Below are 26,958 nucleotides of genomic sequence, written 5' to 3'. Positions count from 1 at the left end.
AACGTTGCTTATCTGATGCCCTGTGTGCGAAACATTCGCCGTCATTTCAAAGATAACTGAGCATAAATCAGCTTCCATAACCATAAACAAACACTCAAAAATGATTTGGCTCACCATCATTACATTTTTGTTTATCTACGGTGCAGAAATATGCGGGTTAAAACGTGGAAGAATGTGAGGCTTTACTACAAAGGGGGTGTTCCCTTATGCAAATAAGGTCCGGTATTTATGCAAATTTGGAATACTGAACCGTTTTGAGTTTACGGCAATGCAGTAATTATTCATAAAACAGTCTTGCGCATCGAAACAATTGACATTGACAGATAAAACTGCTCAAATGTAAATTTGCGTGTATTTAGTATTTTTATTCGAAATATTTCAACTGTTCAGTGTATTTTTTTGCCTGTGGAAATACAATGTAATGTATTTTTATTGGATTTTTTTACAATGATATAGCCAGCTGACAATGGAAAAAGGAAAACAAAAACTTGAACAACATCCCTGGAGAAAACAAGCCTCGGGGGAGGTGGGGGGGCGGATAGGACAGACAAAGTCTGACACAAACCATTTAACTGGTTAGCCATTCATTTGTAACGCGCTGTAGTGATTAAGACATTGGACTCCACACTATCAGAGTGTGACCCTGAGTAAGTCACTTCACCTGCCTGTATGGCACTTGGGGAAAAAAACAAAACAAAACAAACCCATTGCATCCCAAGTGTTGAAAAAAATAACTTAATAATGATAGATTGGAAAGGCGCTATATATAGGCGTCCACTCCACGTGACTCTACATTGAATAAAATGGTTCGGAAAACGGGTAGGTGAATGTCGATGACCAACTCTAATATACAGACTGAAAAACCGGCATTCGCTATAGCTCCAGTCTTAACATTACTGTGACACTACAATGACAGTCACCGTGCATGTCGGTATGACGATTTATTTAGAATTTACACTGAACAAAACAAACAAAAATAGAAACTTTACCTCCACATAATATTTTCCTAACTTGCCGTCTCGTCTGCACCTTTTATTTCAGACTGGGAATTCTCCGGAATTTAAGTGAGGTCTTAGCCATACAAACGGGCACTGATGTCATGAATAATGGCTTCTCTTTGAAATGAATCACGATAGCGGATCGCAGACGTCTGGATGTCTGAGAAGGACTCCTAAAGGCTCGCTCCAATGCCGACTTATTTACGAAGCCAAAAGAGACACGCGCGCGGTATTGAGACTCCCATAATAAGCCTGTTGGAGTTTGTGAAGTGGCCGCCCCTCCCCCGAGCCGAATCACAACTGAAGCACGCCGCGCCTCTTTGCTGTTTTACGGCGACGAACACAATCATGGAAAGCCATTTCAAAGCAAACCATCAATCACCAAAAAAAAAAAGTGCGAATCCATCCAGCCTTCTAAATCCGGCGCGAGTTCTTTGTCCGAAAACGCGTCTCAAGTTCATTCGCGATCAGGCACGTAGCCCGAGCGGTTTGTGTGTGAAAATCCGAATGACAACAAAAGCGTGGAGGAGCGCGCCGATCGGAGCAGCCGCACTCGCACCCAAACAAAGCCGCGGAGCCAGAAAGTGCTCAACGCGACCAGAGGCAGACCTCCGGCAATTCGCGATTTGAACGGACTGGAGACTCGAATGCTGTCTATATCAATCAATGTTTTATTTTTTTCTGAATTCAAAGAAATTAAAACACACTCACGCGCGCACACACACACGCCAGACAGGTAAGGAAAGACAAAGAGTGCCATGAATCCAGAACAGCTGCTGGTGAGACACACCGATTCAGTCATTCCGGTGTAAAGCGCACACCCCCTGTCTAGCAATGCTCGTCTCTGAACCCATTCTCGTCTTTATTATTGATTCATGCCAAAAAAAGAAAGAAAAAAAAAAACATGCGAAGGCAGAAATGCTCAAAAATACGGGACACACGCACGCGCACACATCCACGCCGTGTCGCAGCATTTTCGACAATTACCTCCTGATTCATCGAACTTCCAGTGAGAAGAGCCAAGAATGGACGCGAGTGCCGAGAAAGAAGCCTGCTGCGCACCTGCTTTCCCACTGCGGAGACTCGTCTCGAGCTGTCCAGCGATCACTGCGTCTCTCTCGCGTATGTCGAGATGTCCGTCGCGCTGCCTGCACTCCGGTGCCCCGCTCGTCCTTTTACTATTTCGTCTCAGATCCTCATGTTATGTTTCGCGGCTTGCTCCAGTTTCCCTCCTGAATGTATGTTAGTAGGTCATTCGTTGCATAACAGCCCTCTTTGAGTGCCTAGTCACGTTTCCACTTTCTCTCTCTCTCCCTCTCTCTCTCTCTCTCTCCCTCTCTCTCTCCCTCCCTCCCTTCCTCACACACATTTCTTTCCCTTCCTATCCCGGGCGGCTGCAATTAGATCGGGGGCGCAGCTCCGAAGAGGGAGGGGCTCGGCTGTGAGCCAGGCGCTCGCATCTTTGGCTGAGATGTAGGGCACTGATACGCGTAAGAGAGAGAGAGAGAGAGAGGAGACCAAACAGGGAGAGGGAGCGGAGGGAGCGAGAAAAGAAGAGAGAGAAAGAGAGAGAGAGAGAGAGACGCGACAATTTTAGAAACAAGCCTGCAGTTGTAGACAAAAAAAGAAACTCGCGCGCATAGCGGTGCGCCCATTCAACACCACCTCCAGCTGGCCTGCAGTACACACATTTTTTGGCATTCGCCTCTGTGCTTTTAAAAGTACGATTGTTTATTTCGCAAATCATGTATGCTTTTTTATTCGACTGGACCATTACTGTCTCACAGGCAAGATCTTTGCAAAATTCCCAAACGTAAACGTACGGCTATACGCAGCAAAAATCAAAGGAGCTTCTTTAGTGTAATCTGGTGGACTATCAGATTTCTTGCGTTCCAAACAACCCCCCGGCTTCCTCTACCACCAAAGTGTGCCTATGCTTGCCTGAGTGTGGGCTCCGGGGGCTGTGGTGCGACCACTTATAGTGATCGATAGATAGATAGATAGATAGATAGATAGATAGATAGATAGATAGATAGATAGATATGAAAGGCACTACAGTGGTGTGAAAAACTATTTGCCCCCTTCCTGATTTCTTATTCTTTTGCATGTTTGTCACACAAAATGTTTCTGATCATCAAACACATTTAACCATTAGTCAAATATAACACAAGTAAACACAAAATGCAGTTTTTAAATGATGGTTTTATTATTTAGGGAGAAAAAATCCAAACCTACATGGCCCTGTGTGAAAAAGTAATTGCCCCCTTGTTCAAAAATCACCTAACTGTGGTGTATCACACCTGAGTTAAATTTCCTGATTACTGCCACCCCTGTTTCAATCAAGAAATCCCTTCAATAGGAGCTGCCTGACACAGAGAAGTAGACCAAAAGCACCTCAAAAGCTAGACATCATGCCAAGATCCAAAGAAATTCAGGAACAAATGAGAACAGAAGTCATTGAGATCTATCAGTCTGGTAAAGGTTATAAAGCCATTTCTAAAGCTTTGGGACTCCAGCGAACCACAGTGAGAGCCATTATCCACAAATGGCAAAAACATGGAACAGTGGTGAACCTTCCCAGGAGTGGCGGCCGACCAAAATTACCCCAAGAGCGCAGAGACGACTCATCCGAGAGGTCACAAAGACCCCAGGACAACGTCTAAAGAACTGCAGGCCTCACTTGCCTCAATTAAGGTCAGTGTTCACGACTCCACCATAAGAAAGAGACTGGGCAAAAGCGGCCTGCATGGCAGATTTCCAAGACGCAAACCACTGTTAAGCAAAAGAACATTAGGGCTCGTCTCAATTTTGCTAAGAAACATCTCAATGATTGCCAAGACTTTTGGGAAAATACCTTGTGGACTGATGAGACAAAAGTTGAACTTTTGGAAGGCAAATGTCCCGTTACATCTGGCGTAAAAGGAACACAGCATTTCAGAAAAAGAACATCATACCAACAGTAAAATATGGTGGTGGTAGTGTGATGGTCTGGGGTTGTTTTGCTGCTTCAGGACCTGGAAGGCTTGCTGTGATAGATGGAACCATGAATTCTACTGTCTACCAAAAAATCCTGAAGGAGAATGTCCAGCCATCTGTTCGTCAACTCAAGCTGAAGCGATCTTGGGTGCTGCAACAGGACAATGACCCAAAACACACCAGCAAATCCACCTCTGAATGGCTGAAGAAAAACAAAATGAAGACTTTGGAGTGGCCTAGTCAAAGTCCTGACCTGAATCCAATTGAGATGCTATGGCATGACCTTAAAAAGGCGGTTCATGCTAGAAAACCCTCAAATAAAGCTGAATTACAACAATTCTGCAAAGATGAGTGGGCCAAAATTCCTCCAGAGCGCTGTAAGAGACTCATTGCAAGTTATCGCAAACGCTTGATTGCAGTTATTGCTGCTAAGGGTGGCCCAACCAGTTATTAGGTTCAGGGGGCAATTACTTTTTCACACAGGGCCATGTAGGTTTGGATTTTTTCTCCCTAAATAATAAAACCATCATTTAAAAACTGCATTTTGTGTTTACTTGTGTTATATTTGACTAATGGTTAAATGTGTTTGATGATCAGAAACATTTTGTGTGACAAACATGCAAAAGAATAAGAAATCAGGAAGGGGGCAAATAGTTTTTCACACCACTGTATATAATAGATAGATAGATATTAATTTTGTATACTTGGCAGAATATTAGATAGATAGATAGATAGATAGATGTGAAAGGCAATATATAATAGATAGATAGATAGATAGATAGATAGATAGATAGATAGATAGATAGATAGATAGATAGATAGATAGATAGATAGATAGATAGATAGATAGATGTAATTTAAAAACGTGAAGGAAAACTTTAACCAACGCAGTGAGAACATGGAAGCCCACCACAGATAGTGGGCAGGGCCAAGATTTGAACCCAGAACCTTGTGAAGGAGAATTCCTAAGCACTGTGCCAGTATGCCCATTATGGTGATAGGCTTTTTCACTTAATTATCTCTTCTAATATTCTCATAACATTACATTTTATAATTGTATTTATTTATTTTAAATTCAGAGATTTGATGACATTACAATATGTTTGAAGGTGCAGCTTGATTTCTTTCATTTTTGCTGCTGGTATATGAAGCTCATTCTGCCTCAGTTCACGTGTATATTTGTATACGTATGGTGCATGTATATTTCTGTGCACATGTACAGTGTGTGTGTGTGTGTGTACAGTATATGCACAGTCACAGAAAATTCCCAGGACCACTACATTAATATGGCAGGGTCTCTGTTTCCTCTCAAAACATCCTTAATTCTTCATGGCATGTGTTCCCCCAGATGCTGGGCACACTCTGAGAGTCTGGTCCATGCTGACGTGATTGCATCACACACTTTCTCCAGCGCTGCCAGCTGTACATTCCTGCTGTGAATTTCCTGCTCTACTGCATCCCAAAGATGTTCTACTGGATTCAGATGTGATGATGGGGAAGGCCACTGAGGAACACTGAAAACTGAAGGGATGCACATGGTCAGCAGTAATACTCAGATAGGCCACGGTATTCAGGTGATGATGGATTGGCACCAACAGGCCCAAAGTGTGCCAGGCATTCACTCCCTACATCATTGCAGCACCAGCAGCCTGGACGGTGGCCCCAAGGTGAGTTGAGTGCATGGGTTCCTTCTATCGACACCAAATTCTGCTCCTGCCATCTGTGTGCCTTCAGCAGAAGCTGAGATTCATCAGACCAGGCTACGTTCTTCCAGTCTTCACCTGCCCAGTTTTGGTAAACCTGTGCCAATGTGACCTCAGTTTTCTGTTTTTGGTTGATAGTGGAACCCGCCATGGTCTTCTGCTGCTGTAGCCCATCCACCACAAGGTTCAACGTGCTGTGCATTCTGAGATGTTTTTCTGCTCACCACAGCTGTACAAAGTGTGTATCTGTGTCACCGCAGCCTTCCTGTCACCTCAGACCAGTTTGGCCATTCTCCTCATCAGAAGTTTTTGTTTTTGATTTTTTCACATAGTTCTCAGTAATCTCTGGAGAATGTTGAACATGAAAATCCCATGCTTGTGGTGTCAGCGGTGGGATCATAGCTGGTTTTACATTTACACATTTGGCTGACGCCTTCATCCAAGGCAACTTACAACCTTTATGATACAATTGGTTCCAATTTCTTTCGGTTTTCCAAGTGCAGCACAGGCAGGTCATGTGACTTGCTCAGGGTCTCACAGTGTCAGAAAGGGGATTTGAACCCACAACATTGGGGTTTGAAGTCTAAAGCCTTACCCACTACACCACACTGCTTTAATGCAATAATGCCATGTAAATTATTCTGGCTTGGTGCCAACACATAGTAAGTAAGAAGTGGGATCACAGCCTTTATATCCAATAATTTCATGTCAGTTGTTTTGCTTGGCATTGCACTTGGAATCACCAGTGGGATGGCAGCCAATGTATGCAATGATACCCTGTGAAGTGTTCTGTTTGGCGTCACACATGGAGTCTGCAGTGGGACCATAGACAGTGTATGCAGCAGTGCCATGTAAGTTGTTCTCGTGGTGTCAGCGGTGGGATCACAGCCGGTTTATCCAATAATCCTATGTGAATTGTCCTGGCTTGGTGCCGACACATAAAGTAAGAAGTGGGGTCGCAGCCTTTATATCCAATGATGCCATATAAGTTGCTCTGCTTGGCATTGCATGTGGAGTGAGCTGTCGGATTGTGCCCGGTGTGTACAACGATTCCTGGTAGCCCGTTTGGTTTCACAGACAGAGTTGACAGTGTTATGTGCAGCAATGGCATGTGAATTGTTCTGCTTAGTGGGGCACATGGAGTCAGTAAAGGGACCGCAGCCCATTTATACAATCGTACACCGTAAGTTGTTTAGTTTGGAATCAGCAGCGGGATCACAGACCGTACATGCCTTGTAAAATGATCTGTTTGGTGTCACACATGGAGTCTGCAGTGGGACCATAGACGGTGCAAACAGCAATGCCATGTAAGTTGTTCTTCTTGGTGTTGCACATGGTGTCAGCGGTGGGATCACAGACCGTACATGCCTTCTAAAGTGTTCTGTTTGGTGTCACACATAGAGACAGAAGTGGGACCGCAGTCAGTATTGTGACCGGTGTCACCGCTGGTTAGTTACCCATAATGACGGCGACAGTCGTACTTCAGTGCAGTTCAGTTGACAATCAAAGGCCAGCCGCACATTTCTTATGCTCTTATCTGTGGGCTCCCTCTCTGTTAAACTGTAAACCTCTGGCAAAGAAACACAGCTGCCCTTCAGAAAGTCCCTCTTAAACACACTCTTACCCGTCCCCTCTGCGGGATCAGCTGCCGGCTTGCAGGCTTACTGCACAACAGGAGGTTTAGAACATGTAAAAGACCGAGACCCCCCACCCCTGGTCAACCTAACGGCCCCCATCTCCTGTCCTCTCTCCCTCCAGAGTGCATCTGCCCCAGTCGCTGCTTCCAAGCCATTGAACCCGCTTGATGGGGAGGACTTTGTGTTCTTTTGACCTGGACCACCACGTTTGACAGTTTGCAACCGGTGTGCTTTTCTGCTGAGGATAATCCCCTTCGGAATAAAGTCTGGTGTCTGCACCTGCCTGTTCAGCAATAAAGATTGGAAACCTGATCCCTTTTCCAGTCTCTTGTGCAACTCCGTGCAACCCAAGCTTGACAAGATGTTCAACCATACCAAATAAGGTGTTTACGTTATGTTGCACATGGTGGCAGAAGTGGGATCAGAGTCGTTGTATCTAATGAGACTAAGAAAAGTTCTCTGCTTCGTGTTGTATTCGAGGACAAGGGTGGGATCAGAGCAATCTGATGAGGTAAAGTCTTCTGCTGTGGGTGGCACAGAAGTAGGATTCTGAATTGTGTTCCCAGCCCATGAGACTAAGTGCAGTGATGTGATCCACACCAGACAGAGTGAGTGTCAGCCACCCGGAGAGACTGACTACAATGATGAGCTCAGTGTCACTGATTATTTCAATTGTTTCTATGGCTATGCTGGTGAAAATAAATAAATAAATAAATAAATAAGGAATGCACCCAATTCAGTCGAACACGAGGTCCTGCTGGGGTCCACTTTGCTCTAAAACTCCAGCGTTCGGACGAGGCGTGAACACTTCGGCAGTTAACAGATGCAATAACACAATTTGACCACAGGAGGGCAGTAGAGCTCAGTAAACGCCACCATCTTAAATGAGCCTTTCAGTGAGGGACGAAGCCAACAATCAGATACGTAAGATCAATAAACTGGAAGTAAGATCAATAAACTCCAACTGATTCTTTTATTTAACTGTGGTTAACAATTATTGCTTAGAGCTCACTATACGTGACGACATTAACAAGTGGGAGCCTCCCGGGGAGATTCAGGGTGTGGTAGTAGTGGGGTCACAACTCGTGTTTAAGGTCCCTGCTCCTCAGCTCTATGACCACCGCCTGCCATTATTCTCACCGTCATCATTTCCATGCTCTGCTGCCTCCAGGGTGCACCCTAAGGCTCTTCTTGAGTTTGTTGCACTCCCGTCGCTGTCGTTGTCCCCGTCTGCGGTTTTCAGACCCGACACTAACGTCGCCTTTCCATTCTGCTTCTTCACAGACGTCACTCGCCTTGTTAATATTTATAACAGTTTGCAAATAAAATATGTCTGACATAACTGCAGACGTGACATGTAGGAAATTGATAACAGCTGGTAGCCAAGTATCTGCAAATGATATGCAGCTAAAGCTGGCACAAGCAAAGCTGACGAGCAGAACAAATGGGTGCCCAATATGGTGCCCCCTGCACAGCGCTCTCTGCAGGGCCCTTCTGTCTCCATCTATGTTTGTCTTCTGCGATGACGTGTGCCCACCACCCAGATACCAGACTATAGGAGGACTAGCCTCACAGTTTAGTCACCAGGTGGGCTATGAGCTATGGTGGCAGCCTGAAATCGGGCATCCATCGGTTAACCTCACAGCAGTTAATGTGTTGGGTTTCACCAAGATCGGGAACATGGCATATATCCATCACATCTACTTAGTTCTGTGCCCCATGGAGCAATGTGCCAAGTTCTCAGCTCAGAGATGCCAAATATTTTCATATCGCACCTTTTGGACAGTGAGCACCCTCTTAAAGAGTTTGACCAAGATGGCGCCATACTCGTTTCTTTGTTTTGGTGGTTACTAACGGTACAAACAGACTCCTTGCCCCTCATTCCCCTGAGACTTGCCAGTGTTGACTCCTTATGGCTGGCAAGAGCTACCAACATATCAACAGTCCTTGTCCTATTACATTTACCCCTCTGCCTTCGATATGCCCAACCACCAGACCTTCCTTGCCACCCTCTCTGGCTATGACACAGAAATGCCCTCAGGTGGTTTGATTCATACCTCTTGGGCAGATCCTACCATGTAGATGTCAAGGGTGCACCAGGAAAGCTTGGGTGGTACTCCCAAGGATCTCCTCTTCTTCCTCTGCACCTTCTTACTAGACCCTGTCATCCATGCCCATGGTCTCTCATGTCAGTGCCATGCTGACGATGCACAGCCACACTGTAGTCGCACCGTTCCCCCCAGAAGACCACTCGGTATTATCTCCACATGCCTCACTGATGTCGCAGCCCTGATGAAGGCACACCATCTGCAGTTCCACCTGGCACCCTGATGAAGGCACACCATCTGCAGTTCCACCTGGCACCCTGCTATCCCAGCTCGCCTGTTTCCATTCAGCTCAGCTCATTAAGGTTAAAGGTCAGGTGGAGGTCGATGGCCAGTGGCCCTTGCCTTCTCTCGGTCTCCATAAGATCAGACCAAAGCTCCTGGTCCAGGTTCGGACCACTCCAAGTCTCAGGAGCGCCATCAAGTGTCACCAGGCACCTGCTGATGATTCATAATGAGGCTGCACTTCTGGGGTTCAACCAGCTGAGGAGGGCACACGTCGTCCCTTTTTTCAGATCACCACATTGGGCTATCAGGTTCAGATCCTCGATGCCCACCTACAGAGCAGTCAAAGGGTCCAAGAAGATGAGCAGGACAATGGTGGACACAGACTCTTCAGCATCAAGTACTTATGGAGGAGCAGCTTTTAGCTCCAACACCCTAAAAGCTCCAAACATGTGGGCCCAGGATTCACCAGGACATCATTGTCATGTTGAGGGGGCTGCAGTGTCTGGCAAGTCTGTAAGGAGAACCTCATCCCACTAGTGTGTTTATGTGAGTCAGGCATGGAGAACGTCATCTGCCTGGTGCACGGCCTCAGGTGGCAACTACGATTGTCCCAAATGTCAAGGGTGGCATTTTGGGGGGCTTGGACAGGAGTGAGTTCATCCTGCTAATCCACTCCAAGGAAACATGGATGCACTGTATTTGATATGCATTTGTTTAGGTGGTCTGCTGGGGGGGGAGGGGTCTTGTAGGCATCAGTCCAAGTTCAGATGCTATCTTAGGTCAACAGCAAGTTCGAAGGGTGGGACAAATAGAAGAAGGATGGAGTAGATGAGTATGAGAAGGGCAGGAAGACCACTCGTGAGCTGTTAGCCAATCGTACATTCGCTCGTCGACTTCTAGCACCACCCTCTCCTGCAAAAGTCTCCTCAAGATGGTCCAGAGCATCCTGAGAGCTGGCAGTCCATGACCACAAAGCTGGGATGAACTTGTGGGACCAGCTGAGCCACCCCAGGAGCCATCAGGTCAGGTGGAGGAGGACAGCTGACATCTTAGTGCTGGTTCACTCCCACCCCTCCACCAGACCAGACCAGACCACAGGTCCCAAAGACTGTGATTGGGCTCTGGAGGAGTTTGCATTATTTTCAGGATGATGGGGTCCTGGTTTTTCAGATTTTGTTCTGTGATGATGTCCTCCATATTAAGAAGACATATTCTCCAACCCCCCCCATAGTTCTCTTCAGAGCTGTTCCATGAAGTGCTAGAATGTGACCCCCTGCCTTTTTCATGCAAAAAGGGCATTAACTTAAAGTGGTCTAACCCTTCAGGTGGACTTCCAGTGGTCTTCCTCTTCCTGTCCTCTTCCATCATCACCTGCCAGTACCTCCTGTGTAGGTCAAGTGGGCTGAACACCTGGGCTCCTTGTACCAGGGGCATGGGGTATGCATCCAAACCAGTCTTGGCATTTACTCCCCGGTGGCCAACACAGAGCCAGTATGATCCATTCGATGTTGGCACCAAAGAATTCGCTCAATCTGAGTTAAGGGTCCGCAGTGGGTGTACAGCAGGACTCAGGCCAGCCTCACACATCATTTTGAATGGCCAGCTGAATTGGAGGATTGTGGGAGAAATGAACACCGTGGCACGGGGAGAAGCAGTGAGGGACTGGGCCAAACAGCATGGAAGTGCCAGGTAGAAGATCTGGGCACACTGCCTGCCACCTGTTAGTCCATTCACCATTTATTTTTTAATCATTTGTGGGAATGTGGCAAAAAATATACATGCACCATTCCCAGTGCTCGAGTGTGTTACTTTATAGAGCACCTCTCATAACGCAAGTGATCAAAAGGCAGTGTGAACAGTTTCAATGGTATATGTAAGAGAGAGATGGGCAATAAACAGCGTAGCACATTTGGGGGGCATCTGAAAGTCAGGGTGAGATGGTGCAAAAGGTAAGCAATAATTGTTAAAAACAATTAAATAAAAGTATCTATTGATCTTAATAAGGGTGGCACAGTGGTAGTGCTGCTGCTTTGCAGTAAGGAGACCTGGGTTTGCTTCCCAGATCCTCCTTGTGTGGAGTTTGCATGTTCTCTCCATGTCTGTGTGGGTTTCATCCCACAGTCCAAAGACATGCAGGTCAGGTGCATTGGTGATTCTAAATTGTCCCTAGTGTGTGCTTTGTGTGTGTGTGTCCTGCAGTGGGGTGGCACCCTTCTTGCTGTTTCGTGTGCCCTGTGTTGGCTGGGATTGGCTCCAGCAGACCCCCATGATCCTGTGTTAGGATATAGCAGGTTGGATAATCACTGACTGATCTTAATTATCTGTTTGTTGGCTTTGTCCGCCACTCAAAGGCTCAATTAAGATGGGTGGCGTTTAGTGAACTCTACTGCACTCCTGTGGTATAATTTAGGTACTGCACATTTTGGCAGCCTAAGCCTTCACGCTGCCCGCTTTCGTCCGAAGTCGAGAGTTTTAGCCCAAGGCGGTCCGAGGAAATAAAATTATTAAAAATGACAGAGTGGACCCCAGCAGGACCTCGCATTCAACTTAATTGGATGGATTCATAATTTATGCATTTTTTAACACCACCATCACTATAGAAAATGTTTAAGTAATGGTAGCATTTAATCCTAAAAATTAGAAAGCAGAAAGCTAACAAACAGCAATACTCCACCTTCACCATCTTGATTTTCTACCGAACATTATTCATGGTTTAAAAAAGCAAACAAATAAATAAGTCATTATAATAAAATGATCAAACAGAAAAACAATATTTTAATTTCAAAATTGCATTGTGTAATAACGATAGCACTGCTGACTCACAATGAGGGGACTGGGGTTCACATCCGGGCCCTCCCTGTGTGGAGTTTGCGTGTTCTCCCCTTGGCTGCGTGGGCTTCCTCAAACACTCCAAAGACATGCAGGTTGGGTGAATTGGTGTATGTGTGTGTGTGTGTGTGTGTCCTCACACTGTGATGGGCTCAAGTCCTGTCCAAGGTTTGTTTCTGCGTTGTGCCCTGTGCCAGCTAGAGTGGGCACCATCGAGTGACCCTGGACTGGATTAAGTGGGTTAGAAAATGACATATTGTGCTTTTAATTTCGAGTCATTCATTCATATTACACTGATTTATTTTCCAACACTGATTCTTTGATACACTTATATCTATTCTCTGCTCGGTTGTCTGTTTGTATGTTTTCTTAGAACACTTTTAATTTTTTTTTATATTGCATAGTTGGAAAAGGTGAAAGGCAATAAAACTTAGAAGTGCAACGATCAGAATCAACAAACCGCCCAGGACTCAGGCACCATGTCCAGTCACAGTGTGTACTAAATCAGTTCTCCCTCCACAAACACTCGCAAAGAAGGACTGGCAGTTTAAAACTGGCACAGTTAGAGTGTGGGCATGAGGGGCAATCACATGGAGTTTCATGCTGACCATGGCTGAGTGCTGCTGTGAACCAGACGATGCCAGGATAGACACCTGTGTGGCAGGACCCTGAACTGGACTAAAGGGCTTGAAAATTTTATGTTATCATATAGAGTGCCTTATATAGTGCCATCTTGGTGCCAACCCTTATAGAGCAAAATCTATCTATCTATCTATCTATCTATCTATCTATCTATCTATCTATCTATCTATCATTCATATAGTGCCTTTCACTATCTATTTATCTATCTATCTATCTATCACTGGTGAAACAGTCACAGATTTATTTGCACAGCTGGAGACTTTTGGGGGGATCCCTCTTAGTGTAATTCACTGAAGCACACCAGATGGCGCTGTTTGAAGTGAACTCATTTCATGTGACTGGCAGGTCTCTTGAGTTTGGCTCCTTAGTGATTCTCGCCCTCAGCCTCCCGGCTGCTCTTACCTTCTCTTCTCCATGAGAAACATTTTGTAAAACTGAATTTGAAACACTGCCCAACAGCTTCTGCTGTATCCCACACTCTGCAGATGTGGCACGTTGTTGACGGGAGGACTGGCTGCCCCCTGGACGTGGCACACTTTCTCTCCAGCTTGTCACCACTCATTTTTGCCGATAGGACGTCAGTCGTTTGTCTGTCCCTGCTGGTTAACTTCATAAACAGGGCCGTCTGTTTAATGACGGTGTTGAACCGCGCACATTCCAGGATATTAAACACTGTTATAATATTCCTGCTCCCTCCTTGTTCTTTTTTCGGCAGCTCTGACTGGTCCTAAAATCATGTGGCTTTTCATTTAAATGGCCATTTCTTCTTCTTCTTCTTCTTCATCCCCTCTTTTGTGTGTTTTCAGTCTTAATTCCCCAGGTTTTCTTTCTGTAGTCAATGTTCCACGACTCTTTCTTTAAATATTTTTGTTTTCCTCAGATTTAGTTCTGTGATCACAATTGAACATTCGTGCCACCGTTGCTGCAGGAATACCAGGTATATTTAAAAATGTGACACGATGCTCACAAAATCCTGCCTACTGGTGTACACAACACAAGTTCCATTAAGATTTGATAGGAAGCTCTTCCTTGGTATTGTAGCCTGTGGGGCATTGGGCATCTCTAAATGGCAGCAAAAAAGCAAAATGTGCATCAATTTTATCAAAAATAAGGGTTTTAATAAATCAGAATCATGGGAGGGATGATCAAAGGGAGTTACACAAAGTCAAAATTACAAGCAGCATTATAGCAAGTTGTAGCTACCTCTCTGAAATTAAATGAAGGATGGCCAACACTCCTGCCACATGCTTGTCCCCACTTGTGTCCCTTGTGTCACTTTGGCTCTTCTGGATTCCTCCAGCGTCTCCCTTCAGCCTCCTCACCTCCTCAAAGTCTCTGACATGAGCCCACCAGTAGATCAGAGTATTATAACGCCCTGCCAATAACTCAAAGCTCTTCATAGAGTGCCCTCTGGTGGCCACCCTTGTCCATGGCATGAATTTACAAGGGCCAGGTGACTGTGGGACGCCCCCTTTGGGTTCACCTGCTGTCACCATGGGGCTTGGGGGCAGACTGATCCTTAAGACATTATTATACTGTCACCTGGCCCTGCCACTATCAGGTGACTTTTTCTCTCTCTGGTGTTGTCTTCATGGCCGCACTGTCCCTTTGATCGCCTGGTAATCTGTCACGGGGCTTTTGTCTCTACTTAATAATTTCAATATTTCAGATGCCAATGGACAAATAAACATTCAGGTGGGCTATTTATTTATTTATTTGTTGCTTTTTTAACATTCTGTCCAGAGCTATCAGAGGGCTCTTTGCACAACTAATAGTAGGACAAGTCACTCTGAGGGGAGACACACCTGTAGTGAGTGAGTGTGAGTGTCTAAGGCGTCACCATGAGAAAAAAAGAATGGCTGTGACATTGAGCCCTTGTGTTTAAACATTAGACATGTGCCCACAAATCAAATGAAGTCCCCCTTATTAAAAATAAAATTCCATGTGTACATAAGCTGGTGACGTGAGGCGGTCCGAAGACGTGGCATAAAAGTGATTCCCCTGAAGAACAACACATATCACACCAGAGAGGGCGCAATTGAGTCCCAAAGTACCCCTGGAGGTGGCTTGGGCTCAGAATTTTATGTAATGACAATTAAACCCGAGTCAGGCTCGGGGGGGGGGAGGGAAACGTGGAATGACGTGCTTTATGGGGATAAGCACTGAATGACAGTCAGGACGGAATTCTGCTGCCATCTAGTGGATGAAATAACTCCACGCTGCAAAACGGCAGGAATATCTCTAGGCTTTCTGCCACTTAAAGGTAACCAATTAATATTCATGAGTGGGGCGGAGCCAACAAAGAAAAACATGATGGGAAATGAAGAAAAGCTGTAAGGGGCAGTTTAACAATAAACCGAAACTGAACCACGGGTAGTGAAACTGGAGCAGGAGGTGCTGAGAGTGTGTGACAGAAAGGCAAAATGTGTGTGAAGGGCAAGAAAGATGTCACAAGGTGTGGATCAGACACTGACATTCTACCCTCTCAGGTGCAAGTGACAGAAAAGTGCGCCATGATGCACATGGCTGCTGTCTCAGTTGTGACATCGAGCTGCGCGTCGATGACCGTCTGCACTAAACCTACCAGAGCACAAGCCGTCCACCCTCAGTTACACATGCAGGCTGTTTGAAGTAGCCTTCGCTGAAGGATGGGGCGGGGTCTGGTGTGGGCGTGTTCACGTGTGGGCGGGGTCTGTCGTTCAACCCTCCTGCATTCAGTAATCCTCCACTCTCTGTTAGAATGTAACGAAGGTATGCTATGAGGTACGTGTTGATTTATTTAATAATTTAGCACTTTAGTAATGAGGTTATTTCTTTATTTTTCACCGTTCACCCCGTAATGTGCCACAAGACAGTAACACCACACGCCACATTTGCAGGGCCGCACAGCACAGTTGTATGACTAGCGATTATTAAGGTAAAGCTTTATCATAAACGGCTAAGCACAGAGAGGATTACTGAACACAGGAGGGTTCTGGCAGACCACCCCACCCAGCGAGGACCCCCTCCAAGCCAAGCCATTTATACATAAAAAGATAAAAGACAAAATGGATGGACCCTCCGAGAAGACCACTATTCTCCGCAGAGCACAGCTTCAAAGCCAGCGCCTGTCATTAAAACGCTCCGTGTGTAACGGGGGCTGGATGGAGCAGAATGACCACCGTGAAGTGGATTTCAACGCCCTCACCTTTTTTTTTTTGACTTTGAAAGTTGCCGTATTCTGTCTCCTCCACCTGGTGGTGCCCAGTGTCGGGTGGCTTCTCCATGGACTCTTGTTAATGAAGCCATGGCCGCTTGTTCAATGCCCATCCCAAAATAAGAGGTCAGTTGCCCAGAAGTGAAGCCAGCGTGATCATCTCCTGGGCTCAGAGGGCTTTTGGAAGAAGGTGATGAGAGAAGAGCCTCTTCAGCTGGGCAACCTCCTCTGACAAGAAGGCCAGTTGGGATTTGAGCGTGGAGCTCTCAGAGGGGCTGCCAGCCTCATTCCCCAAAGGCGCCCGGTGCCGGGCACAGTACCCAGAGTCAGCTGACATTTGTCCTTTGGATCCTATGCCTTGTCCATGATACCTGGTCTGCATGCCCCTACGATCCAAGGGACCCCTCTGCTGAACACAAGCATATGTCTGTTCTTCAGTTGGCCCCCTGCACACGGTTGTTGCCAGGGTCTTCCCTTGTGGCATGAAGGATTCTGGGATTGGCTCCACGCACTCCGGGCCTCCTGCTGCCTTAAACCTTAGCTTGTGGGGGAGGCTCTTGATGCCATCCCCAGGCTCAAGCCTGGCCGTTGGCACAACTTCGCTGGGACAATGCCCTTCTCCTGCGGTTTCAAGGGACTCTGTCTCTAGGTCACTAATCCTGGCACACAGTTGCCCCTCAAAGCCCGGAGGAGAGTATCGGCCATGTTCGCTGAGGCGGTCATCAAAGAACAGCGGACTACCGACGCGCGAGCCCCCTGGTGTGGAAAACCCTGAGTCTTCTGAAAGGTTAGGAGTTTCACGGTTGTCACTCAACGGTCGACCTGCAAATCCCTGAGGATGGATATGGGAACGTCCCTCGGCTGGACAAGGAGGCTGCGCCATATAAGGAAAAGAGCTGGAGTGACCTGCTGGTCCAGGGTGGTATTTGGGAGAACCCTGCTGGGGGCCGCTCACTGGGCATGACAAGGAAAGGACGGCCACTTCAGAAGGATCCTTGACAAGTCCAAACCGGAATTTGAGTGCCAGCAGCTCAGTTCTGAGCCGGGCATTCTCCTCCAGGAGGGCGAGGACCCTGTTCTCCAAGACCATGTCGCTGACCCGTCGTTTTTCACGGGAGCGCTTGGCCGCTTCATTGTTTTTCTTCCTCTTATCCCAGTAGCCATCGTCCTTTTTGTCATCCGGTATGAATTCCCTTTTCCTTCGCAAGCCGTTGACTCCTTTATGCTTGGCGGGCGCAGATCCGAGCAGAGAGTGGGCCAGGAGACCGTTGGTGGTCAGGATGGACGCGGCTTCCTCCGTAAAGGTCAGCGACCTGCTCTGGAGGTCCGCAGTGGGTATGTGAAGTGGGGGAAAGACCTCCTGCAGGAATTCGGAGGCTGGGTGAGGGATGGCACTGCCCGCTGTCGGTCCACTCATTTCTGGATGGCCAGCTGCTGGATTCCAAACGTCCAATCGGCAGGTTGGGTTCTGTTAGCGCCTCATGTGCTCCATCTAGTGGCAGGAAAGGGAAAATGGTAAGTCGCTGGCAAACATTCCCGCGTTATAAAAGGATTACGTCAAGAAGATAGCAAAAATGTGACTGCAATTACTTTACATTTGAATATGTGAAGAAGAAAAGTCACCAAGAGACAGGAGTGCTTTGCCCCAAAGTCCCCAAACCCACCCCTGTGTTCCTCAGTTTGACTCCTATTTCTGGTCCTAGTTAAAAGAGACGTCAAGTGTGCACCTGGCAAGCATGGGGGTCCCCCAAGGGTGGGTGCTGGGCCCTCTCCTCTTCTTCCTATGCACATCCTCGATGGTCGCTGTCGGTCAGGCCAGTGGTCTCTCGCTGATGATACCTGTCACTCCCCTCCAGAGGACCACACAGTATCCAGTATGACCCCTCTGCCTGTCACACTGAAGTGGCAACCTGGAAAAAGGACCACCAATGCCAGCTCAATGTGGCAAAGACAGAGCTCCTTGTCATGCCAGCTCTTCTGTCCATTGGGCACCCTATCTCTGTTCAGCTGGGCTTGTCACTGCTAAGTCAGCATGTGAACTTGGAGTGGTCCTTCACTCATCGTGTTTCGGGGGTCTCTCGGTCTTGCCAATTCACTCCATGAAACATGCGCAAGATCGGACCACATTTGACAGAGTATGGAGCACAACTCCTGGTCTGGGCAGACTTTGGTCTTGTCACATGTGAGAACTGGCATATGTCACCAAGCCACCACAGGTGACTCAAAATGCAGTGGCACATGTGGTGTTTAGCCAGCCAAGGTAGGCACACATCACAACTTTGGGTTCCTGTGGCATCAGCTCCTGGTCCAGGCTTTCATCCTGTCACGTCTGAGAAGTGGCATGTGCCACCGAGCCACCACAGGTGACTTAAAATACAGTGGCACGTCTCGTGTTCAGCCAGCCAAGGTGGGCACACATCCCTCCTCATATCAGTTCACCACATTTGTCTCCTTGAAGCAGCAAGTGCTTGACATCAGCCTGCAGGGTGGTCCATGGGTCAGCACCTATGTGTACATGGAGACACTCATGAGGTGCTGTGCTCCTTCTTGACCACTCAGGTCTGCATGGCGTCAGATTTCAATACAAACGTATTTCAAGATAGCTGGGGGACCGAACGGCCCACGTCCTTTCAGACATCTGACTCCCTGAAGAAGTGTTTGAAGACCCTCGTCTTCTTCTGAGTTTCTATCTAATTGATGGTGGCTTTGATGGGTTCTTCTAACCAAGGAATTGTAACTTGCTGGTATTTTGTTCTGAGTTCTTCACTTGTGACAATCAATTTGTCACCTTGTCCTGTCACACCCGTTCCCAAAGAGTCCACCAGACTGACATCTACTCCGTTATGATGACCTTCTTTTGTAAGTTGCTTTGGATAAAAGTGTCTACTAAGCAAATAAATGTGAATGTAAAAGTCCAGGACCCCAGTGCATTCCTATGTGTAAGTCTGGATTTGTTGTTCTTGTTGTTGTTCGGCCATCTCATTCTAGTCTTGGTGCTGCTAAGGCAGTGGTGGCCTTGGTCCTGCTGAAGACGTCCCTCTTGTCAGGGAGTAACACTCTCTACTGTCCTGATCTGCCTCTCGTCCTTTTGGTAATGGAAGAAGACCTCGTCAGCTTCACCACAAACCATAATGTCAGGACTAATCAGGGATCATCTTTGATGGTCGTGTCATGTGCTTCTGGAATCTTCCACAGTTACCTTTCACTCCAGAGATCTGTGACTTGTGCAGTCCAGTTGGCTACCATTGCACTTCTGCAACACCCTGCAAACTGAACTCACCAAATGTCTGGTGGGCACAATTGAACTGCATTTACTCACTTGTCACTTGTCATAAATCATGGCTGAGATGTTCAAGCAAGTTGGATCACACACTGAGTGTCAAAAAGACAAACAAATTAGGAAATGCAAAGGCTGCACAACCCGGTGAACATGGAACAGTCCGTGTGTTTATCCAGCACAGACATTTAAAATGGAATAAAGTACAATAATAAGCAAGAGACAAAGGTTAAGGGGGCAAAAACAACTGACCGTGTTCCTTAGCAGACACGCAGGATCAGTGCCACCTCAGACTGAAGCCATCTTGAGGGCATCTCGGGGGAAGAAGGCCAACTTCGGCTTCCTCATTTATTCACCCACCACAAGGAATGTGAGTTGTGGTGTTCATCTGCAATTCACACAAAGCAAGAAACAAAGAGAAAGCTGAAAAGAGGCATTGGAAAGCAGCAAGGGCCCACCACCAACTTGCTATCTATCTATCTATCTATCTATCTATCTATCTATCTATCTATCTATCTATCTATTATAGTGCATTTCATTTCTATCTATCTATCTGTCTATCTATCTATTATTATAGTGCATTTAATTTCATTTCTATCTATCTATCTATCTATCTATCTATCTATCTATCTATCTATCTATCTATCTATCTATCTATCTATCTGCTTAATGGTGCGCCGATTTCTTGAGCACAATCTAATGAAAGAATGAAGTTAACAAAACAGTGTAAACACTTCCCAACAGCGCCATCTGGTGTACGTCTATGAATTACAGCATGCGTTACTTCACACTCTTGATTGCGCCAATTTGAATTAGAAGTCAAATTTTGTTGCAGATTCCACAGAAGATTGGGAGGACGCTGGGAAAGGAGTGCAACTGACCAATAATTCAGTTACATTTCTAACAATCTTATTAAAAGAGATTTTGTTCCTCATGTTAAGATTAAGAAACGGACGTCTTTTATCATGAAAGCATGCATTAAGGAGATTAATTAAGGAAGCAGCTCCCAAAACGTTTAATTCCTATGTTTTATATAGTGTTCTGCTTATGTATGTATCTATTATATAGTGCCTTTAAAATCTATCTGTCTATCGTGTAGTGCCTTTCACTTTCATCTAACTTTTCAATCATCTTTTTCATATATTTATCATATAGTGCTGTTTACGTTTCTCTAATTATTATATAGTGCCTTTCATTCCTCTCTGTTATATGGTGCCTTTAACTTCTTTTTATTATATAGTGCCTTCCATCCTTAGATTTTCATTATATAATGGTTGTCATCTGTATTTATCTCGTATATTTGAATCTTATTATTTTAAATCTGGTTTTGAAAAGATTGACTTTTCCACACCCCGTACTTGTTTAGGTCATCATGGGTCTCTTGAGTGGTCAGCATGGCCTCCTTGCGGCCACCTGTCAGTTTTCTCCGGCACCTCATTTTCTCCAGACATTCAACACGCGCGCAGCTCACGCCGGTTTGTTAACTCCGAACTGGCCTGGGCGCGAGGATCAGTGCCGTTGTGTGCCAGTATTTGCCTTTTGCCACGTGTGCCATCTCTGAAATTGCAATGGAACAGGGCACCCTTTTGACAAGTAGCAGCCTTCATCTTTCCATAGGATAATGGATGAACCTTACTAATTAATGTTGCTTAGAACATTAGAACAGTCTAGACGAGAACAGGCCATTCAGCCCAACAAAGCTCGCCAGTCCTCTCCACTCCACATCAAGTCGAATTGTGAAAGTCCCTAAAGTCTTACTGTCCACCGCACTACTTGGTAGTTTATTTTAGTGTCGCGCCTCTCGTGGTTGAGGTGGCTCCGCCCTCTTTATGCAAAGCGTTTTGCGAGACTTAAAAAGCGCTATAATGCATATAAATGCAATGTCTTTTTTATTTATTTATTTATTTATTTGTTTATTTATTTATGTATTTATTTATAGCTAGTGGAGGAGCTTCTCAGAATAAAAAAAGAACAAAATGCCTGACCGGTCGGATATTCTCTTTTCTGGTTTATCGTTGCCCATTTCTCTGCTTGCCCACGTCTAACATCACGCCGACTTCACGAGCTCGGCGATTTTCCGATGTGCTTGTTTAAACATCACTGTTGTCGTTTGTCTAATAAATGGCGGAGATGAACTCTTTATGCTTTGTTAATTCTTACATTAACTCCTGGTGGTTCCAAAAGACATCTGAGTCTGGGGTGATGCAGAACTGTTTATCCCCACACACACAACTCTTCGTTTATTGCGTAACTAGACTGTCCCCGAGCTATAAGTGACACGAGGTCTCAGTGGCTTTAAGCGGCACAATCTTTACCAAAGGTTAAACAGGGGGTGGTTATTGGAGCTGACATTTTGGGTCTTAAGCCGTCGGTCCTGGGCGATTAGAAAGACTAACACGTCGAAAGCCGCAGTCGTCACTTGGCATCAGGTGGATTACTTTGAAGTAGCAGGGATGGGGCGGGCGCTATTTGTGGCTTTGTTTATGATCGCAAGGGACAGCCGAGCTCGTGTCCTGGATTGTCACCTCCGACTTACTTTTCGCTGTACGCAAAATTAGCACATCCATGACATTACCTGCATGCCCCTTAAATCTTCAAAGATGACAGACAAAGCGTCAGCGCGATGCCATCGAGAAAACATCTTTGGTTTCCCTGAAGTGCTTTCCAAATGCAGGGTCCAGAATGAACGTAAACTTATTTAACAGCCTCCATAATAAATGATAAAAGGTTTATGAACCCTCAGCCTGCTTCTGATTTTAAAGCGACTTGTAAAGAGAGACGCCATTTAAGATGTAATGTACGAGTGACGTCACGGGGGGACGCGCTGCTGTCCCTTTATGGCTGATGGCCTCTATAAGTCAGTTTTGAGTTTTGATTGTCACCAAATATGGTGATTCAGAGGTGACATTGCTGCCTTTCAGTAAGGAGGTGGGGTTCAAGCCCCCCCTGCACTGATCTTGCAAGTTCTCCCTGTGCCCACCTCCAGGGATTCCACCTTCTTCCAAAAGTCCAAAGACTTGCATGTTAGGTGGACCTCTGACATCGGCACGTTCTAAAATGAACGTGTCCCCAAACTCACTGTGACAGCCATTATCGTAGAGGACATGCCATGAAACTCATGAAGCTTAAGGTGCAGGACCCCCCTAACCCCAGAGGGGCCCCAGAAGTGACTTTAGTCAACATTGCCTAAAAATTATTGGGTATCTACTGTATGAGAAGGGCTTTTAAAAAATAATATTATTAATACTGCTGTGATTTAATACAAAATAATAATTCAAATTAAAAATTAAAAGGTTATTAAAGTTTCATGTTGGCCATAAATGAAAAAACATTCGAATTAAGAATGTTTCATTCTAAATATATGAGGGGGGTGAAGGGGCCTCAATAAGAGTTCAAGCTTCAGGACCCCAAAAATGTCAGTCAGCCACTGGAAGAGGATACAAAAGAGGTGAAGGAACAGACCATGAGGGGGACCCTGTGGGGGGCAGCATGTCAGAAAGACCACCAGACACTTCCAAAAAAGTCAATCAGCCAACCAGCCAAACCGACATCCTGACACATACAAGTCTTTAAATTCTAGATTTATTTATTTATTTAATTAATTAATTAGTTAATTTGTTTGTATTGTAAGGCATGGCTGGCATCCTTACCAATCAGGGATGCTCATGAAGTAAAAAGATGGAAGAAAGGCAGCTTCAGGAGGACACTGCCTCCCCCGTCCCGCTTGCTAGCAGCCCTTCCAATGGGTTACAGTGGTAGTCCCGGATTCCCTCAGGGCATCATGGGACTTGGAGTTTGCTGAATCAGAATCTTTAAATGCACGTCACAATATTTACCGAGCGCGACACCGCCAGCTCAAGCCTTTGTCGGGGGTCCCAGTCTGCCCTGAGTCCACCCGCTTGTCTTTCTAATACCTTCAGGCCAGGGGTGTTGTGCTTCATCATTTATTAGGGGCTCATCCCCTCTCTCTGATAATACAGTTATTTAACATGTGTGTTGGGGGGGTCCCACTTTGAATTTGCTTAGAGTTTATTTAACACTCAGTATAGCAGGGTGGGGGGACTGGGGTCTTAAGGTACCACATGGAATTTTCCTGCAGTTGTACATGCAGGTCAGATAGCTGACCTGGAGGAAGATGAGGGTCCATAAGCCTTGGACCGGGGGTGGGGGGTGGGGGGGGTGGATTGCAGGTGGTGTCTCTGTCTGTAAAAGTCAACGTGGCTCAGAGGTGCATGTGGACTTTTGTACAGACGAAAGTGACTGAGGCTGTGTTTGGTGAGTTGTTGTGTGCCTCGAGAGCGACGCTGGACTCAGGAGGACGGTTACAGTTGGCGTGTGTGGCTCTGTCATGCGTATCCCATGAGGCAGTAGGAGGGTTAGAGTTGGTGGGTGGGGCTCTGTCGAGTGTATCCCATGGTCTTAGAGTTGGTGGGCGGGGCTCTGTCTTGCTTGCACTCACTGTCTTGCATGCCCTTAGTGAATTATCCATCCATCCATTTTCTAACCCGCTGAATCCGAATACAGGGTCACGGGGGTCTGCTGGAGCCAATCCCAGCCAACACAGGGCACAAGGCAGGAACCAATCCTGGGCAGGGTGCCAACCCACCGCAGGACACACACAAACACACCCACACACCAAGCACACACTAGGGCCAATTTAGAATCGCCAATCCACCTAACCTGCATGTCTTTGGATTGTGGGAGGAAACCGGAGTGCCCGGAGGAAACCCACGCAGACACGGGGAGAACATGCAAACTCCACGCAGGGAGGACCCGGGAAGCGAACCCGGGTCTCCTAACTGCGAGGCAGCAGCGCTACCACTGCGCCACCGTGCCGCCCTAGTGAATTATATATATAGATTATTCAAACAATATGTGTGTCATATTTTCATTATTACTATATATGTAAACCATCATCCTTTTATACTTTGCTGCTCCAGTCTAAATGCACAACCAAGTTTAGACTCTAAGAACATTCTGAGTGTTTGTTCTTATGAGATCAAATGGCGTCCCATCCAGGACTGATTTCCACGTAGCAGACTTGTTAGCGCGTGGCGTGCTGGTTAAGCTTTGGGCCTCAAACCCTAAGGCTGTGGCTTCAAATCCCGCAGCCACTTTTGAAAATTCTGGGATTCTTTCTCCTTTGGGCAGGATATGAAATTTTTAGTGTCTGGGCTACCTGGCTGGATAAGAGAGATGAAGAAAACCTGAACTGGGCCTGTGACTGAAGGTGGTGAGAGTCCTGCTAAAATCAGGAAGCCATAAGGATTTTAAAAATATGTTATCATCTATTCATGGTTATTTATTGAGTCTATTATGGAATCAAGCAGATAGATAGATAGATAGATAGATAGATAGATAGATAGATAGATAGATAGATAGATAGATGAAAGGCACTATATGATAGATAGATATATAGATAGATAGATAGATAGACATGAAAGGCGCTATATTAGATAGATAGATAGATAGATAGATAGATAGATAGATAGATAGATAGATAGATAGATAGATAGATAGATAGATAGATAGATATTAATTTAAGTATAGTCAGTAGGATCACAAAATTAGATAGACAGAGGCAGTGTCCCTCAGATTATTTGGTGTCACCATCCACATTCTCTCATTTAAGTGTTTTTGCTTTGTGTTGCCCCTTGGTTGATCAAGCAGAATCATCTGAGTGATGCCCTCTGTAGTGCCCAACATTTCCATTAGAAACAAAAGTAACTTGTGACCCATCGGCAGCAGGCCATGACCCAGTGGCTGAGAAACACATCTCTCTAAAGGACAACTGTGGCACCTCCATTTGTAGGAGTGTACTGACACAGTGTGACCCTGAGCAAGTCACTTCACCTGCCTGTGCAATAGTTTGGAAAAGGAACTGAATCAATAATGTTTCAGATGTTGTAAGTAGATAAAGGCATCAGCCAAGTAATAATTAATATTAATAGTGTTAAATTAACAATTTAGGTGTCAATACGGGTTCAATCCTTCTATGTTTACACTTAATAGTTACTTAAACACTATTGGAGGTCATTTAACTCCAAAAATTCTGCCTGCTGCGCCCCTTGGCAGTCACTATACAAAGGCACTGGAAAATGTCCTAAAGACGACCCAGTCTGCTGTGTATTAAACGCCCCAGTCGTGTTCCTATCTTGAAACAAGTCATGGAAGGGAATGCTGCTCGGGGTATTATAATTAAGCACCTTACAGTTATCCATAGGTCGTACACATTAAGAAGTGGCCCGCTTATCTGCCAGCACTTTAACGCGCTGTGCCAATGAGAGGGCGCTGTCTGCCCGCCGGTTTTCCTCCTCATTAAACGGACACACTAGCCCCCCAGTTTGGCTCGGACCACCGATCTCTTGGCGCATCCGCTGTTTATTCTGCAACAGCGCAAATCCACAACTTGTGAAATTACAAAGGTTATATAACGACGGTTTGGGGCAGATCTGATAAACGTGCGCGCACACAGACACACACGCGCGTGCACGCACACACAGAGGCCGTCTGCTTCTCCAGATATTTATATAATAGCGCGCGATTGTGCAAAGTTCTAAGATTGCGCTCACTCTTCACTATTATTAGATCATTGAAGTTCTTCTTCAGTACAACTAACTACACAAAGCGACTCGTTGGACTTTGCCCCTTTTTCTTGGCCGGAACCCCCCCACCACTGCTTGTTTTTCCGCCCCAGTCCTCCTATTCCGTCCCGAGTCCTACCTGCCGCTCCGTCTTGTGCGCTCCTTCTCCCAGCGCGCCGCGATCGCCTGTGCCCCTCTCCCGCAGCGGACAGCCGTATTTGTCTCCTCGCCAGATGAGTTCATTCAAGGGCCTGGCTTCACCTCGTACGACCCCAACTGCAAGCCCCCTCCTCCCTTCTCTCCGCTCCTCCGCCACCCCTTCACACGGCCCCGCTAACACCGCCCAGCCGACCCGCCTCTTTACAGACTCGGATGAGAACCAACACCCAGCGCGGTGCACCCTTCAACTGCCGGCTGGGCACCTCAGGTTTTCGGCCATTGTCTGGTCATGAGGGGTCGCAGAATAAGAGCTGAACTTGAACTGAAACCAGCAGGGCATGAAAGGTGTAAAGAAAGTTGGCTGAGTGTTTAAGATGTCTTACCTGCGCCTTGCCCGACTATAAAGAGCGAAATCCCGTCGCTTGCGGCCTTTTCTTTATTAATTACAGGCGTGTGAAAAAGTAAAGACACCCCCGGAATATGTGGACATTTCAAGATTTGATCTTCATTTCAACAGTGTCAGACAAATGTAATATAACTGAAACAAAAACAATCAAAATTTGACTTTGTAATAATTTACTCAACAAAAAAATGAACAAAAATGCCATTTCCATGTCACACTGG

The 26,958-nt window shown here is 46.1% G+C and overlaps 2 protein-coding genes across 4 annotated transcripts in view; both read right to left on the bottom strand.

Moving 5' to 3' along the window:
• Nucleotides 1-2,325, bottom strand: part of LOC120541164 (nuclear factor interleukin-3-regulated protein-like) — a 34,266-nt gene extending 31,941 nt beyond the window's left edge. The window contains exon 1 of one of the 3 annotated variants that reach the window (XM_039772536.1): nucleotides 1,986-2,325. The gene's annotated coding sequence lies outside the window, so the exon portion shown is untranslated. Of the gene's footprint in view, nucleotides 1-989; nucleotides 1,010-1,985 lie in introns of those variants that run through there. The other 2 variants (XM_039772537.1, XM_039772538.1) reach the window with 2 other exon arrangements.
• Nucleotides 2,326-14,214: 11,889 nt separating this feature from the next.
• Nucleotides 14,215-26,481, bottom strand: LOC120541163 (nuclear factor interleukin-3-regulated protein-like). The gene is made up of 3 exons (XM_039772535.1): nucleotides 26,315-26,481; nucleotides 19,844-19,979; nucleotides 14,215-17,806 (listed from the first exon to the last, which is right to left on the bottom strand). The coding sequence occupies exon 3, from the start codon at nucleotides 17,729-17,731 to the stop codon at nucleotides 16,484-16,486; it is 1,248 nt and encodes a 415-aa protein (XP_039628469.1). The 5' UTR covers nucleotides 17,732-17,806; nucleotides 19,844-19,979; nucleotides 26,315-26,481; the 3' UTR covers nucleotides 14,215-16,483.
• Between the last annotated feature and the right edge of the window lie 477 nt (nucleotides 26,482-26,958).

This window comes from Polypterus senegalus, chromosome 12, assembly GCF_016835505.1.
Source record: "Polypterus senegalus isolate Bchr_013 chromosome 12, ASM1683550v1, whole genome shotgun sequence".
Lineage (NCBI taxonomy): Eukaryota > Metazoa > Chordata > Cladistia > Polypteriformes > Polypteridae > Polypterus > Polypterus senegalus.
The sequence above is the reverse complement of the archived record's forward strand: the minus strand, read 5'-3'. Positions and strand labels throughout refer to the sequence as shown.